Raw genomic sequence first — 17,818 nt, 5'->3', positions numbered from 1 at the left:
CTGATTATCACTGTAATAGGGCCCTTAGTGAGAGAAGGTCATCACCTGGGTAAAGATGATAATCTCACAACATGGAAGAGAATATAAATTCAGTTCAGAGATAAGGTGAGAGTGGACAAATCTGTATCAAAATCTACTTTAGAGCCTCCTTCTCACATACATTTCTCTACACTCGAAAGAACACGAAAACCGCCAGAATGATGAAGGAGGATTGTTAGTATTGCATGCCATATCTTATGGTGGGCTTTATTGTAACATTTGACAGCTACAAATACAACAAAAACCTAAGTAATAAGAAATCGTAACGATCAGACATTTTTAGACATCCCATCTAACCATGGGTGCTGTGTAAGCGGGCTACTGTATGTGAAGTTTGCCAGAGTTTGGAATGGGTCTGTAGGAGTTTGCACCAAACTTCTAAGGCCAAGCACTAGGGTAGAAGATCAGGTCGCAATCAGAGATCAAGTTCATCCCAAAGGTGTTGGAAAGGATTTTTGTCATGGCTCACCAGTTCCTCCACAGCACTGTCTTCAAGCTATGGATTTAAGAAGTCGGCTTTGTGCACAGGGAAACAGTCACACTAGAACAAGAAAGGACATTCCCTAAATTATTTTCACAATTTTTTATGACAACTGTCTAAAATAGTACATGTGCATGTGCATCAAATAGTACAAGTGCATGTACGTCAATAGTCAGCTACATGATACAATTGGGTGGGTTATTGAGGTCTTCATATATAGTAGTAATATAGCTTTATATTTATAGAAATCTTTCATTATTTCCATCCATTTTAAAAAATAAGAATGATCATTTTTTGCGCAGCCCTCTTCATCTCGTGGTTCCTCAGGCTGTAGATGATGGGATTCATCAATGGGGTCACTGTTAGGTACAACAGGGAAATGTATTTGTTGATATGGGATGTAATCCCAACAGATGGAACAATGTAGACAATGATTAGAGTCCCGTAATACGCAAACACTGTGACCAGGTGGGAGCTACAAGTGGAGAAGGCTTTTCTTCTTTGAGCTGAAGAAATTTTAAGGATGGTAATGAAAATACATATGTAGGTCACAAAGGTCAAAGAAAATGGGAAAAAGAAGGTAAAAATGGAATAAACAATATCTTGTAACAATAACATGGAAATGTCTGAAGTGGCCAAGTTCACTATGGGACCAAAGTCACAGAAGAAGTGGTCAATGTAATCCAAGCCACAGTATTCAAGGCGGATAATAACAAAGATTTCACTTGATGTTATCACAACTATAATCAACCATGATCCTATAACAAGTCGGAGGCAGAGCTCTGGACCCATTAATGAAGAATAACGTAACGGATGGCAAATGGCCAAATATCGATCATAGGACATGACGGCAATGAGGAAACATTGGACAAATCCACATATACTGAATAAAGACATTTGTAAAAAACAACCCCAAAAAGGTAAAATACCCTCCGCAGCAAATATTATGTTTAACATCACGGGGACAACGGTGGTGGTGCCTAGGACGTCAGCTATGGATAAGTGTTTCAGGAAGAAATACATTGGGGTTTGGAGGTGATCAATAATGGTCACTAAGACGATAATAAGAAGGTTCCCGACCAGAATAAATAGGTAAGTCAGGAGGAACACAATGAAGAGAGGGGATCTGTATTTCTGAAGACTTTGGAATGCAATGATATGTATCTGAGTGACCCGGGTCTGATTTTCCTCACACATCATTTATCTGATTTCTAAGGTAAATTTTCCCTCCTGTTAAATTGAGAAAATGTAGATGTGTGTAAAATGTGTGTAAATCGCCCTGAAATGTATCACATCGCAAACCATTAGGTAAAATAATCCACTTACCAATGATTCCCCTTCGAGGATGCTCACAGGAGGTGCAGTGTTTTCATATATTACGTAGAAGCATCTTTTGGCCTTATGTTGCAAATATTGAAAGATGTCAGCGTCTTTTATATTGTCAGGAAAACATTTAGGATTCCCCCAGGATCCTGACAAGATAACAATAACAAGACCCAGGCGAATTCAGTAAGAAGACAAGTTGGGTTGTTAAAATAAATTAATAGTTTGGGAGAAGATAGATATAGCATAATAATAATAATAATAATAATAATAATAATAATAATAATAATAATAATAATAATAATAATATTATTATTAATAATATCTGGATAGAAATTAACATGAACTGTAGTGTATTTTAAACCCTTAAGGACGGGGCCAATTTTTGTTTTTTCCTCCTTGTGTTTTAACCCCTTAACGACATCGGGCGTAAACTTACGCCCTCGCGCCCTGGTACTTGGCGCATTAGGGCGTAAATTTACGCCCGATGTTACCCCGATCGCTGCGTGTTCGCACACAGCGATCGGGGAAGATGGCCTGCTATAAATCATAGCAGGCCATCTTAGCTTCTCGGCACAGGGGGTGGTTAACACCCCCCGTGCTTACGATCGCCGCTATAGGCTGATCAATTCAGATCAGCCAATAGCGGCGATCGGAACCTTTCCGGGTCATCGGTGACCCGATGACCCGGAAAAAAATGGCGGTCGATGCTGTCCGAGGACGGCACCGACCGCCATTACTGTAAAAAGTAATGGTGGTCACCGTGCCACCGGCCCGATCGCCGATCGGGCCGGTGGCACGGCGATCAGAGTCCCACAAAATAAAAAAATACCTGCTCTAGACCCCTCAGCTAGGTAGCGGAGGAGTCCACAGCAGGTATTTGTACATTACTCACCTGTCCTGGGGTCCTGATTGGCGTCTTCCGGGTTCGCGGCGTCCTCCGTCTTTCCGGCGTGTCTTCAGATCTTTCTGGCGGTCCCCGTCATCTTCTTTATTATTTTCAGCTCCAGCCTCGTCATTTTCCGGATTTTGCGCTCTGCTGCCCTCTAGCGGCTGATATGTGTAATACACTTATCAGCAGCTACAGGGATGTTCAGAATGTAGAAAAAGTTTTTTTTTTTCCAAATTTTTTTTTTTCTATTTTCCGCACCCTATCGCTGCTGAGTGTTGATCAGCATCGCACGAAAGTGCGATGCTAATCAGCAACTCCTCCTTTTTGGCGCAGGGTGTTTTTTTTCTATATTCTACTGCCACGGTCTGCTGATAAGTGCCGCACATAAGTGCGGCATTTATCAGCAACTCCTTTGTTGGCGTAGGTTTTTTTTTTATACTTACTGTAAAAAAAAACACATAAAAAACACTACATTACACCACACTACATTGAATAAAGTTTGACACTACACCACTACATACCCCATATACCAATCCCCATATAAAGATGGCCCCCAGGGTGTTTTCGGCGTCAGAGGGATACGTTATTATTGCCTCCGACACCGAAACAGCCAGTGAGGATGAATGGGGGGATCCTTCTTTCCTCCATTCATCCTCATCATCCTCATCATCCAGTGACGTGTCTGTTGGTAGCGTAGCGTACGCTGCCCCCCAGACACGTCTTTTCCGCCAGTACCGTCCCAATAAGAGATGACGGTATGGTGTGAAATTCTGCAAACTCTGTGAGCGTACCTCAGGGTACACTTACAGATTTAGGGTACGTGCACACTGCGGAATGGCGAAGGATAACCCTTTGTGCATTCCGCAGCTGGCACCTGCCGGCGGACTGATGCGGGCGCATGTCTCCACCCGTGTCATAGACTCCATGTTATGCATGGGCGGATTCCATCGTCTATCCAAAGAATGAATACGTTGGACGGAGAGCGGAAACCTCCCGTGCATAGAATGGAGTCTATGACACGGACAGAGACGTGCGCCTGCATCAGTCAGCCGGCGGGTGCCAACTGCGGAATGCACGAAGGGTTATCTGTCGCAATTCCGCAGTGTGCACGTACCCTTAGAGTGTATGTAGGAAGGGACACCCGAATCCAGCCCCCAGATGCCCCCAGATGCCCCCTCCCCCCTCCATCCTCGGAACAAGTGGGAAGATCGTCCGGGAACTGATCTTCCCACTGCTGGATAAAGGTTAACACCTGTACGGGGATAACTTTTATACCAGCACCCCCTCTTCCGGTCCCTCGCTGCCCTGTAGCTTGCGGCACGATCCGAAAATATCAGAAGCCGTAATAGAGCGAGCCATGGAGCGGACCCAGCGCTTCTGGATATGAAGGACCCCGTATCGCACCAGGACAACATTTTCCAGGTGACGTCCCCCACACTGGAGAAAGGGAGACCCCAGAAGAAGTGCAGAGTGCGTTGTAACAGGGGGATCAGGAAGGACACTATTTTCCAGTGTGACACCTGTCCTGATCCCCCCGGCCTCTGCATACTGGATTGCTCCAAGGCGTACTACACGTCATTGGGGTTCTACATTATCTAAATTCTGTCCCTTATTCCTATTTCAGGGGTCACGTTGGTCCAGGGATTATTCTGATCGCCATTATGGAGTCGGGAAGGAATTTTTCCCCTGTGATGAGGCTACTGTCGTCTGCCTCACGAGGGGTTTTTGCCTTCCTCTGGATCAAAACAGATTGAATTTGATGGACACCTGTCATTTCCAACCTTTTAAACTAATAATTGCCCTAATACCCCCAAATAAATTAGAATTGTCCCTTTTTCCCAGCTAAGTAGTTATGGCCGCCATTCCCATTAGAGGATGCCATGATGCAATTACAAAGCCTCTGTGCGGCCAGGACAGAAAAAAAAAAACCCCACAAGTGACCCCATTCTGGAAACTACACCCCATAAGGAATCTAACAAGGGGGGCAGCGGGGATATGGCCCCCTGGTGACGGCCACATTTGGGCCGTGAAAATGAAAAAAAATGGTATTTTTTATTTTCTCGGCACATGTTCTACGTAAGTGACTGTCACCAGTGGGGTCCATATCCTTAGATTCCCTTGTTAGATTCCTTATGGGGTGTAGTTTCCAGAATGGGGTCACTTGTCGGGGGCAGCACAGGAGCTTTGTAATTGCGACATGGCCTCCATCCTCCATTCCAGCCTCTAAATGGCGCTCTGTCCCTTTGGTGGCTTGCCCTGTGCCCATATGGCACATTATGCCCACATGTGGGGTATTTTCGTACTCAGGGGAAACTACCCTACACGTTTTGTGTTCATTTTCTTTTTTTAACCCCTTGTGGAAATGGAAAAAAATCAAGGCTAGAACAACATTTAGTGTAATTTTTGTAAAATTTTTACTCTAAATCATTAATCTTGTCATGATTTTTTCATTTTCACAAGGGGCTAAAAGATAAAAAAAACCAATAACTGTGTAGAGCAATTTCCCCTGAGTACGGAAATACCCCACATGTGGACATAAAGCTCCATGCGGGTGCAGGGTAAGCCTCCGAAGGGAAGGAGCGCCATTCCGTTTTTGAAGGCTGGATTTGGATGGAATGGATTTCGAGGGGCCATGTTGCATTCAAAAGGCCTCTGTGTTGCCAAGACAGTTGAAACCCCCCCACAAGTTACCCCACTATGGAAACTACACCTCTCAAGGAATGTAACAAGGGGTGTAGTGAGCATATGGACCCCACTGGTGACGGGCACAAATGTGGAACAATGTGGCGTGAAAATGAAATATTACATTTTTTACACTATAATGTTGGTTTAGCCTTGAATTTATCATTTTCACAAGGGGTTAAAAGAGAAAAAAACACACAAAATGTTTAGAGCAATTTCCCCCGAGTCCGTAAATACCCCACATGTGGACATAAAGCGCCATGTGGGCGCAGGGCAAGCCTCCGAAGGGAAGGAGCGCCATTTGGATTTTGGAGGTTGGATTTGGCTATAATGGATGATGAACGCCATGTCGCATTTACAGAGCCCTCGTGCTGCCAAAACACTGGAAACCCCCCACAAGTGACCCCATTCTGAAAACTGCACCCCTCAAGGAATCTAACAAGGGGTGCAGTGAGGATATGGACCCCTTGATGACGGGCACATTTGTGCCATGAAAGTGAAATTTCTTTTTACTTTTACGTCACATTGTTCCACATTTGTGCCCGTCACCAGTGGGGTCCATATGCTCACTGTGCCACTTGTTAGATTCCTTGAGGGGTGTAGTTTCCAGAATGGGGTCACTTGTGGGGGGTTTCCAGTGTCTTGGCAGCACGAGGGCTCTGTAAATGTGACATGGCCCTTGAAATCCTTTCCAGTGAAATTCAGCTTCCAAAAGCCAATTGGCGCTCCTTCCCTTTGGAGGCTCGTCCTGCGCCCCCTTGGCACTTTATCGCCACATGTGGGGTATTTCCGTACTCGGGAGAAACTGCGCTACACATTTTGTGTCTTTTTTTTCCTCTTATCCCTTTAAGAAAATGAAAAATTGAAGGCTAGAACAACGTTTTAGTGTAAAAAATAAATTTTTCTTTTTTCACGCCATATTGTTCGGAAAATCTGTGAAGCACCTGTGGGGTCCAAATGCTCACCGCACCCCTTGTTACATTCTTTGAGGGTGTAGTTTTCTAAATGGTGTCCCTTTAGGGGTGTTTTTTAGGTTTTGGCACCCCAGAGCCTCTGCCAACCTGAAGTGGTACAGTCAGAAATGACCAAATATAACGGAGGCGTTGAAATTCACTAGGCACTCCTTTGTATCTGAGGCTTGTGGTTGCGTCAAATAGCGCAATAGGGCCACATATGGGGTATTTCTATAAACTGCAGAAACGGGGCAATAATTATTGGGGTGCAGTTCTCTGGTAATAGGTTTATAATTATGAAAAATATTGGATTACAATAAAATCTCTGCACATAAAATTAAATTTTTCAAATTTCTTACACACTTAGCTTTTATTTCTGTGACTCCCCTAAAGGGTTAAAACACTTTCTGGATATGCTTTTGCAGAGTGTGGGGGGTGCAGTTTCTGAAATGGGGTGCTTTGTGGGGCTTTCTAACAGGCCCCTCAAATACACTTTGAACCTGAACAGGTCCCTAAAAATATCTGATTTTGAAATTTTACTGAAAATTTGGAAATTTGCTGCTAATGTTTTAAGCTTCCTATTGTCTAAAAAAAAATTAAAGATCGTTTAATAAATGCCGCCATCATAAAGTAGACATGTTGCTAATGCTATTTAATATATAATTTATGTGGTATAACCACTTTCTGTATACGCAAAAAAGTTTTAAAGTTGGAAAAATGCAGTTTTTCACATTTTTTCACACTATTTGGTTTTTTTTCATAAAGATTCGTTATGAGTATCGACTCCAATTTACCAAAAATGTAAAGTACAATATGTCACGAGAAAACAATCTCAGAATCAGCCGGATAGGTAAAAGCATCCCGAAGTTATTAATGAATAAAGTGACACTGGTCATATTCATAAAATTTGTCTCTGTCATTAAGGCCATTTCAGGCTCTGTCCTTAAGGGGTTAAAGGCCATAGCACTTGCATTTTTCCACCTAGAGCCCCACATGAGCCCTTATTTTTTGCGTCACTAATTGTACTTTGCAATGACAGGCTGAATTTTTGCATAAATTACACTGCGAAACCAGGAAAAAATTCAATGTGTGGTGAAATTGAACAAAAAAAAAAAAACTTTTTTTTATTTAGGGGGTGTGACGGGGCGATTATCGGCGATTATCAGAGAACACACTGGGATGGAGCAACTTATAAAAAAGGAGAAGAATTTATTGAATCCAACTGTATGAAGCAGGTAATCCAACGCCAATAGAGTCCCCCCATACGCATTTAGCAAGAGTCCACACAGTCTATCAGTTCTCCGTCCCCAATGGAGTTCTTCCTCTTCATCCCACCGGGGTGCTGTGCTCACATCAGCTCCTCTTCTCTCCTCATAGATCTTCTGAGTTCTTGAGACCCCAGGATCTGGCCACAGCTGCAGCTCCTGGCTTCTTCACTACCTCACCATCAACTCCCTTCTCTATTCTGAGTTCTTTTTCTTCTGCCCAGTTTGTTGGGGGTGGGGATCTGCATAACCTACAGCCCCCTGCTCCACACCTAGTGTTCTCTATAAGTTCCCCAGCAAAAGGTGATAAGACTCCATGCTGCCCTGCCCCCTTCCTCCTTCTCCAGACCTGCCGGACTGTGATGGGTCCTTGGGCTCTTATGACGGAGACACCCGGACTGTCACAACCGCTACCCACAGAAAGGGGAAAATGACCCAAGGAAGGTGGTAGCCTGTGTATGCGGGTGCTGGTGTAATTTTCACTGACTCCCAGTAGAATAAATAACCTGATCTTTACTGACAAGTCTCTTACAATACAGTCTCTGAGCTCAGTAATAACTGTGTTTTGTTGGTTGATTTGTCATTGCCCCTGCTAGCCAGAGTCCTGCTCCACACTGACAAAGGGCAAATACCGTTAAACAGCTTTCTGTGCATGGATGTCTGCCTTGGTAAACCCTTGTCATGTTGCAACACTAGCAACTGAGTTAGACTTTGACACAAAAGGGGCCACCTTAGTGTTTCCCTATTTATGTTCCAATACTCACAACCAAGTGGGACTTAAGGGGCTACGTATCAGGGTGGTTTGGTGATCTCCCCATCTCGAGGCAACTCTAGGCAACAGGCTAGGATATCTGGCTTTTCCTGTGTTTTGAGACTTTCAGCCGAGACTTTTTTTTTTTCTTTTTGTATATGCAAATTTGTAGGCTCTTGAGTGAGTACTTCATTGAAATTCTTTCTCTGATCTCCTTGAGCTCAGTGATTGCTGTGTTTTATTACTTCAAATTTAGGAGTAAATATCCCCATGACACTCTCCTCCATCTATTAGTTGAACTACCCCCCTCTCTATACACAGTTAGTCAAACAGTCATTCTCCTCATGTATTATTTCTATTCCGAGCTCTCTCAAATCCTATAATTACCCCAAATCTACAAAAAATTCCATTGTTATCACTTTCATACTACCTGAACCATGATTCATCTTGGAAGTCTCCAGTAGCTTCCTCTTGCCCCATTGACACTAAGTTCTAGGATGAAGTCAGAATTACAATCTGACTTTTAGTTCACCAGGGCTCATTGCTTCTCACCAAACTTGTAATCCCTTCTTTTTCATCCCAGTCCAAACTTCAAACTCAAATAATATTTAGACAGGTTACCCATAGTTTTCCATATACTGTAACTAAATGTTTTATTGTAGTCACTAGTCAGCTATGTAATGCTTTGTGGAAAAGGGATTCATACATCAATGAGTCCTTTCCATACAGTAATATTGTAGTTTGCATGAAATGTTTTCTATACTTTTTGACGGATACGACCAATCATTTTTTGTATAGCCCAATTGATCTCATTGTTCCTCAGGCTGTAGGTAATAGGATTCATCAATGGGGTCACTACTACATATAACAGAGATCTGTATTTGTTGATATGGGATGTGTTCTGATCAGATGGAGCCAAGTATACATTGATTAGGGTCCCATAATACACACACACTGTGATCAGGTGGGAGCTACATGTAGAGAAGGCTTTTCTTCTACCAAAAGTTGAAGAAATATTAAAGATGGAGCAAAAAATAAAAATGTAGGTCATAATGATAAAAACAAATGGGAAAAATATTGTAAAGATTGAGAAAACAAAATCTTGCAACATCAGAATGGAAGTGTCTGAAGTGGCCAATTCCACTATGGGACCAAAGTCACAGAAGAAGTGGTCAATGAAATTCAGGCCACAGAAGGTAAACTGGATAAGAATAAAGAAGTCACTAGATATTAATATCATACATAAAAGCCATGACCCAGTAACAAGCTGCAGGCAAAGATGTGGACTCATCAATGAAGAATAACGTAAGGGGTGACAAATGGCCAAATATCGATCATAGGACATGACGGCAATGAGGAGACACTGGACATATCCAAAGATGCTGTATATGTACAATTGTAGTATACAGCCCCAAAAGGGCAAAATACCCAACTCACCAAATATTTTGTCTAACATCATGGGGACAACGGTGGTGGTTGTAAAGACGTCAGCTATGGATAAGTGTTTGAGAAAGATATACATTGGGGTTTTGAGGTGATCAATAATGGTCACTAAGAGGATAATAAGAAGGTTCCCGATCAGTATAAACAGGTAAGTCAGGAGAAAAACAATGAACAGAAGAGATCTGTATTTTTGGAGACTCCGGAATCCAAGGAGCCGTATCTGAGTGACTTGTGTCTGATTCTCCTCACACATCACTGATATGTTAATGAATATTTATTAAAAAAATAACCTATAAACAAAAAAATAATATTATAAAAAGTTAACAAAAAAAAAAGAAAACAAAAAACTGAATTGTATCACGTTAAAAATATTAGGTGTTATATTTTATTAATATTAATGGATTTTCTGAGAGGATGCCCACACAATTACATCTTTGGAATAGTCAGCAATAATGTGATGCATGCCTTGTTGGGTCTTGTCTGGAAATGTTCTAGATGTTGAAGTCTTTTATAACACCAGGTAAACATAAAAGATCCCCAAAGGGTCTGGAAATAATAACCAGACTCCTGCGAGTGCGGTTAGATTAATTGATTACTTGTGGGCACTTTGGGAGAGGCTTGTTAGAGAATATTCTAATTATTCTTTTTCTGAGCAAGAAATATAAGACTTTAGGATAAATAGTAACAAAAAGTTTGCTGAGTCTGCTCTTTGAGCTACATGAGAGGCGTGTCAATAGTAGGCTTGATTGAACAGTGGAAAAAGCTAGGTTCGATCGAACTCGAACCTATCCGGACCTTCCGGATTTGATTCCTGATGCCTTCCCGATCCGTGCGGAAGGAGGAGACATCCCGGGGACCACCTGGAATTCCAGGATTTTCCCTTTTACCTAGGCTGTATCCTGGAATTCCAGGTGGTACCTGGATGTCTCCTCCTTCCCCACGGACCGGGAAGGCATCGGGAATCAAATGCGGAAGGTCCATCTAGGTTCGAGTTTGATCGCTGTGTTGTGATGAAAGAGCCAATCAGATGTTTACCCCAGCCCATACATTTAGCCTGAGGATGCTGGGAAGAATAGAGCTTAAAGTCTTTCACAGTCATAAATAGGGAAGGAAGGATATGCAAAATAGCTCTCATACCTCTTGAGTAAAGAGATGTCCCTTCAAGTCAAGTATTGCTCAGTCAAGGAGCTGTAGAACATTGACTGGGGATTTTATGCCAAGCCAAACTATCTCTCCAAAAGGAAAGATTTCCCAACTGCAGAGAGCTGTTTTGGGGGTTTTGCCCCTCATCAGTAAAGAGCAGAGTGTTGGCTGGCTAGTGAGAGGTCTATTGACGAGGGTCAAAGGGGTAGTGACTCTCCTTAAGGAGAGCCCATCATAAAGACGTGTGGAGATTTATAGACCGTTGCTGCTCCACTGAGAATTCTTGGAAGAAAGGAGATGCAAAATAGCTTTCACACCTCTTGAGCAAAGAGATGTACCTTTATGACGCAATGGTTGTCCAACATTTTTTTCTTATTGGAAATGTCAATAATCTGTAATACTACAAGTGCCTTTTGAGCAGCATGGTGGCTCCGTGTCTGCCAATTACTTAAATTACCAAATAAACAATCTGTTGTAGCACTACAAACCCCAGCACACATGTACGTTTTAGGAGTTGTAGTCCTGGGTTACATATACACTACAGTAGCCATCCTACAGGTGGGCGGGGTCTCAGTGAGGCAGGATTCTGTTAAGAAATAGATATAACGCTGACTGCCATGAGGTGAAGCAGCCTCTCTCCTCTCCATATTACACACAGCAATATAGGGGAAGATTTGGCAAAGCCTGTGCAGGGGAGCAGTTACCCATAGCAACCAATCAGATTGCTTCTTTCATTTTTTTAAAAGGCCTTGAAAAATGAAACCTAGAATCTGACTGATTGCTATGGACGATTGCTTCCCTGTTCCTCTGCACAAGTTTTGATAAATCATCCCCATAGTTCATACTGTGTATAGCTCCAACCTATGCTGCAGTGCTGTACAGAGATTGTAGTCTGCTATGCTGTCCTTACTGTTGCAGTTTCTTTTGGGCTCAGATGTTAGTTAGATGTTAGGGGGGTGGCTAAATCCATGTGGAGACATAACCCCACCCACCTGATGACTCACTGTTCCCTCACTGGCAGGAACAGGAAACAAAAAGGGAGCGTGACATCACAGGAACTAAAGAAAACAGAGTGATCATGTGACTAAGCCTGAGAACACAGTAAGCGCTCTAAATAAAAAATAGAAGTTTATGTAGAATATGTTTATGTAAATATCCCAGACAACACCTTTAAGGAGAGTCACTACCCCTTTGACCCATGTTGATAGACCTCTCACTAGCCAGCCAACACCCTGCTCTGCACTGATGAGGGGCAGAAACCCTGAAAGAGCTGTCTGCAGATGGGAACTCTTTCCTTTTGGAGAGATTGGTTTAGCATAAAATCTCCAGTAAATGTTCTAAGGCTCCTTGACTGAGTGAGACTTGACTTGAAGGGACATCTCATTGCTCAAGAGGTGTGTAAGCTATTTTGCATATCCTTTCTTCCCAGAATTCTCAGAGGAGCAGCAATGGTCTGTAAGTCTCCACACGTCTTTATGACGGTTTCTCCTTAAGGAGAGATATTACCCCTTTGACCCACAGTCATAAATACAATTAGAAGAGTATCAGATCACCAATGATCTGCTCCCTTGTCAAGCTTAAACCACAGGATAGGGGACAAGTAAAGGATTCAGGGGTTCTGACTTTTGTACCCCCTGCTGACCCCCCAGCTTGTCTGTTTTGAATAGAGCTTCGGGTACGGCACATGACCCACGGCTCTAATTATCCTCTATGGAGCTGCTGGAGAGAGCCGAGTGCACCACTTGCTAGGGCAACCAGGGCATAGCTACCATGTGTACTTTATGAAAAAATTCAGGCTGCCATTGTGAAGTACAATTAGTGGCGCAAAAAATAAGGGCTCATGTGGGTTTCCAGGGGGAAAAATGCAAGTGCTATGGCCTTTTAAGCACAAGGAGGAAAAAACAAAAACGTCAAAATCGAAATTGGCTCTGTCCTTAAGGGGTTAACACCTTCATGCACCAGCACGTAACTGTATGTCCTGATGCGGGTTGGGGGGTTCAGACGGTTTTGAACCATCGCGATCCTGGGGGCTATGTGTAGCCCGGGACCACGGTTATTAGAGGGCGAGGTCCGATTGCCGCTCCCGCAAATTATGCATTTAAATGTATTGTTTTCCCCTTTCCTTGGTGTCTAGTGGGGGGATCTCCGCCCTCCCCCCCCCCCCCCCCCCCCCCCCGCAATGCAATCATGGAGGGGAGATTGATTCTCCTTACCAAACTGGTGTTCAGTGTTGTACTGACACTGATCGCAGCTCGGCAATCCATTCATCTGGTCTGCTGCAGACCAGAGTAATACAGCAATGATCTGATCAATTATTGCTGTATTAAGTATACTGCAGTGATCTCTATGGGAGATCACTGCAGTAATACTAAAAGTCCCCCAGGGGAATCAGTGCAGTATATGTGTATCTCTATGGGAGATCCCTGCAGACTGAAAGTCCACCAGGGGGTCTCAAATTTACAGTGTACAGTAAAAAAAAAAAATGTTTTTATTAATAAAAAAAAATCCCCTTTGGTAATAAAAGTTTGAATCACTCCTTTTCCAATTTAATAAATAAATAAACAAAAATGTTTGCTATCGCCGCGTGCGTAATCACCCAAACTATTAATTTATTACATTCCTGATCTCGCACGGTAAACGGTAAAGTGCAAAAAACCATCAAAGTGCAAAATTGTGCATTTTTTTCACATCAAATCAGAAATTGTAATAAAAAGTAATTAAAAAGTTGCAGTTACGCAATCAAGGTAGAAAGAACCAATCATGGTACAAAAATGACACCTCACACAGCCCTATAGACCAAAGGATAAAGCCTAAGTCTGAGAATAGAGCAATTTTATACACATTTAGTTCTTTTTTTTAAAGGTTTTGATTTTTTTAAAAGCATCAGATAAAATAAAAGTTATACGAGTTACATATCATTGTAATCATACCGACTTGAGGAACATATATGACATGTCAGTTTCACCATAGGGCGAATGGTGTAAACACCAAACCTCTTAACCCCTTAAAGACAGAGCCAATTTCGATTTTTGCGTTTTCGTTTTTTCCTCCTTGTGCTTAAAAGGCCATAGCACTTCCATTTTTTCACCTAGAAACCCACATGAGCCCTTTTTTTGCGTCACTAATTGTACTTTGCAATGACAGGCTGAATTTTTGCATAAAGTACACTGCGAAACCAGAAAAAAAAATAAATGTGTGGTGAAATTGAAAAAAACAACAACACATTTTGTTTATTTGGGGGAAATGTGTTTTTACGCCATTTGCCCTGTGGTAAAACTGACTTGTTATCCATGTTCCTCAAGTCGTTACGATTAAAACGATATATAACATGTATAACTTATATTGTATCTGATGGCCTGTAAAAAATTCAAACCATTGTCAACAAATATATGTCACTTAAAATCGCTCCATTCCCAGGCTTATAGCGCTTTTATCCTTTGGTCTATGGGGCTGTGTCAGGTGTCAGTTTTTGCGCCATGACATGTTCTTTCTATCGGTACCTGGATTGCACATATACGACTTTTTGATCGCTTTTTATTACAATTTTTCTGGATTTGATGCGACCAAAAATGTGCAATTTTGCACTTTGGGATTTTTTTGCGCTGACGCCGTTTACTGTGCGAGATCAGGAATGTGATTAATTAATAGTTCAGGCGATTATACACGCAGCGATAGCAAACATGTTTATTTATTTATTTACTTTTATTTATACACTTTATGTTTATTTTTTTTACACATATACTAGAAGCCCCCCTAGGGTTAGGGTTATTCCCCCCCTGGGGTTAGGGTTATTCCCCCCCCTGGGGTTGGGGTTATTCCCCCCTGGGGTTGGGGTTATTCCCCCTGGGGGACTTCTAGTATATACACTTTGATCTCTCATTGAGATCTTTGCTGTATACTGTAGATATACAGCAAAGATCAATGAGATCGACACTCGTTTGCTTTCGGCTGCTGCAGCCGATAACAAACGAGTGCCGAGCCGGGGATGGCGCCATCTTGGAGCGGTCCCCGGTTGGCTTCAGTAACGGAGATCGCTCCTCCGGGATAACGTCCCGGGGGAGCAATCTCCGTCACTAGACACCAGGGAACGGCTTAATCCGGTAATCGGATGCAGCTGTCATGTTTGACAGCTGCATCTGATTACTGTATTAGCGGACACGGCGATCGGACCGTGCACGCTAATACCTGCGGTCCGGGGCTACAAGCGGCACTCGGGACCGCCGCGGTTCAGAGCGGGGCCGCGCTTTAGAGCGCAAAAAATAGGGGCTCGTTTGGGTCTGTGGGTGAAAAAATGCAAGCGCTATGGTCATTTAAACACTAGGAGGAAAAAACAAAAACAAGCCCGGTCCTGAAGGGGTTAATAACCAATCTGTTATGGTTTCGTCTGTTAACTTGTTTGATATTACACTTATCCAACTTACTTATGTACCATTGCTATACATATCATTGATTTATTATGTAATAACCCTTTAACCCTTTTAGGACCCGGCCCAAAATGGCCCAGTGGACTGGGCCGATTTTCATTTTTGCATTTTTTGTTTTTTCCTCCTCCCCTTCTAAGAGCTCTAGCACTTTCATTTTTCTATCTACAGGCTATCTTTGGCTTGTTTTTTTTTTTTTCAGGAATAGGTGTACTATGTAATGGCGTCTTTCATTCATATCATTTATGAAAATATAAATTGGTGATATTTGAAAAAATAATGCAATTTGGTAACTTTTGGGGGGTTCCTGTGTCCATGTAATGCACTATATGGTAAAGCAACATGATACCATTATTCTTTAGGTCAGTCCGAACACAACCATATATATATATATATATATATATATATATATATATATATATATATATATATATATATTTTTTTTTTTTTTTTTTGCAGTTAATTAAAATGGGCCTATTGTGACTTTTATAACGGTTTTAGTTTTTCACCTACTGGGCTGTATGGGGTGTCATTTTTTGCACCATAATCTGTAGTTTTAATTAGTATTATATTTGTTTAGCTCGGACATTTTGATCACTTTTTATTAATTTTTTATATATATCATGTGACAAAAAATCAGCAATCCCCCTCTTTTCGTTAACGCTGTCCACCTGAGGCAGACTCAATGAACAGAGCGCCAATCGGACCACACAAAGGAAGGTAAGAGACCTCCGGCAGTCCGTGAAAACGAACAGGGCCCCAACAGTCACATTGTGGGGGCCCGAGACTGTAAGTGACAGGAGCTGCTCCTGTCACTTACACTTAAACACGGCAGCGTTTAAGGGGTTATGCAGCCGGCTTTGCCTGCTATGAAGCACGCTCCTCTCCAAAGCACTCTTTATAGCTCCTTAGAGAACCAGGATGTCGATATATGTCAAGGGTCCTCTAGGGATTAATAAAAACTATTGAACTGAAAGTGTAAAACCACTGCTATTCCATTGTACATAATACAGATTAATCCCTTCGGGACCAGGCTCATTTTCGTTTTTGCGTTTTCGTTTTTTCCTCCTTGTGCTTAAAAGGCCATAGCACTTGCATTTTTTCACCTAGGAACCCACATGAGCCCTTATTTTTGCGTCACTAATTGTACTTTGCAATTACAGGCTGAATTTTTATGTTGTTATGCTGACTTGTTATGCATGTTCCTCAAGTCATTAGGATTACAACGATATATAACATGTATAACTTTTATTGTATCTGATGGCCTGTAAAAAATTCAAACCATTGTTAACAAATATACGTTCCTTAAAATCGCTCCATTCCCAGGCTTATAGCGCTTTTATCCTTTGGTCTATGGGGCTGTGTCAGGTGTCATTTTTTGCGCCATGACATGTTCTTTCTATCGGTACCTGGATTGCGCATATACGACTTTTTGATCGCTTTTTATTACAATTTTTCTGGATTTGATGCGACCACAAATGTGCAATTTTGCACTTTGGGATTTTTTTGCGCTGACGCCGTTTACCGTGCGAGATCAGGAATGTGATTAATTAATAGTTCAGGCGATTACGCACGCGGCGATAGCAAACATGTTTATTTATTTATTTTTATTTAAAACCTGGGAAAATGGGGGTGATTAAGACTTTTATTAGGGGAGGGGGCTTTTTACTAATGACAATCTTTTTTTTTTTACACATATACTAGAAGCCCCCCTGGGGTTAGGGTTATTCCCCCTGGGGATTGGGGTATTCCCCCCTGGGGTTAGGGTTATTCCCTCCCTGGGGTTAGGGTTATTCCCTCCATGGGGTTAGGGTTATTCCCCCTTGGGTTAGGGTTATTGCCCCCTGGGGTTGGGGTTATTCCCCCTGGGGTTAGGGTTATTCCCCTCTGGGGTTAGGGTTATTCCCCTCTGGGGTTAGGGTTATTCCCCCCTGGGGTTAGGGTTATTCCCCCTGGGGTTAGGAATATTCCCCCCTGGGGTTAGGGTTATTCCCCCCTGGGGTTAGGGTTATTCCCCCTGGGGTTAGGGATATTCCCCCCTGGGGTTAGGGTTATTCCCCCTGGGGTTAGGAATATTCCCCCCTGGGGTTAGGGTTATTCCCCCTGGGGTTAGGGTTATTCCCCCCTGGGGTTAGGGTTATTCCCCCCTGGGGTTAGGGTTATTCCCCTCTGGGGTTAGGGTTATTCCCCCTGAGGTTAGGGTTATTCCCCCTGGGGTTAGGGTTATTCCCCCTGGGGGACTTCTAGTATATACACTTTGATCTCTCATTGAGATCTTTACTGTATAGATATACAGCAAAGATCAATGAGATCGGCACTTGTTTGCTTTCGGCTGCTGCAGCCGAAGACAAACGAGTGCCGAGCCGGGGACGGCCATCTTGTAGTGGTCCCCGGCCGGCTTCAGTAACGGAGATCGCTCCTCCGG

General features: G+C 42.7%; 2 protein-coding genes across 2 annotated transcripts; both read right to left on the bottom strand.

Moving 5' to 3' along the window:
* Positions 1-790: 790 nt before the first annotated feature.
* LOC138785454 (olfactory receptor 10A7-like) lies at positions 791-1,717 on the bottom strand. The gene has a single exon (XM_069961437.1). It carries the CDS (start codon positions 1,715-1,717, stop codon positions 791-793), a length of 927 nt encoding a protein of 308 aa, XP_069817538.1.
* A 7,426-nt stretch (positions 1,718-9,143) lies between these two features.
* LOC138785447 (olfactory receptor 11L1-like) lies at positions 9,144-10,082 on the bottom strand. Its single transcript, XM_069961423.1, has one exon. It carries the CDS (start codon positions 10,080-10,082, stop codon positions 9,144-9,146), a length of 939 nt encoding a protein of 312 aa, XP_069817524.1.
* Positions 10,083-17,818: the final 7,736 nt, after the last annotated feature.

The sequence above is a fragment of the Dendropsophus ebraccatus genome, chromosome 1 (genome assembly GCF_027789765.1).
Source record: "Dendropsophus ebraccatus isolate aDenEbr1 chromosome 1, aDenEbr1.pat, whole genome shotgun sequence".
In the NCBI taxonomy this organism is placed as follows: Eukaryota; Metazoa; Chordata; class Amphibia; order Anura; family Hylidae; genus Dendropsophus; species Dendropsophus ebraccatus.
Note: the sequence above shows the minus strand (reverse complement) of the source record. Positions and strands in the feature narration are given on the sequence as shown.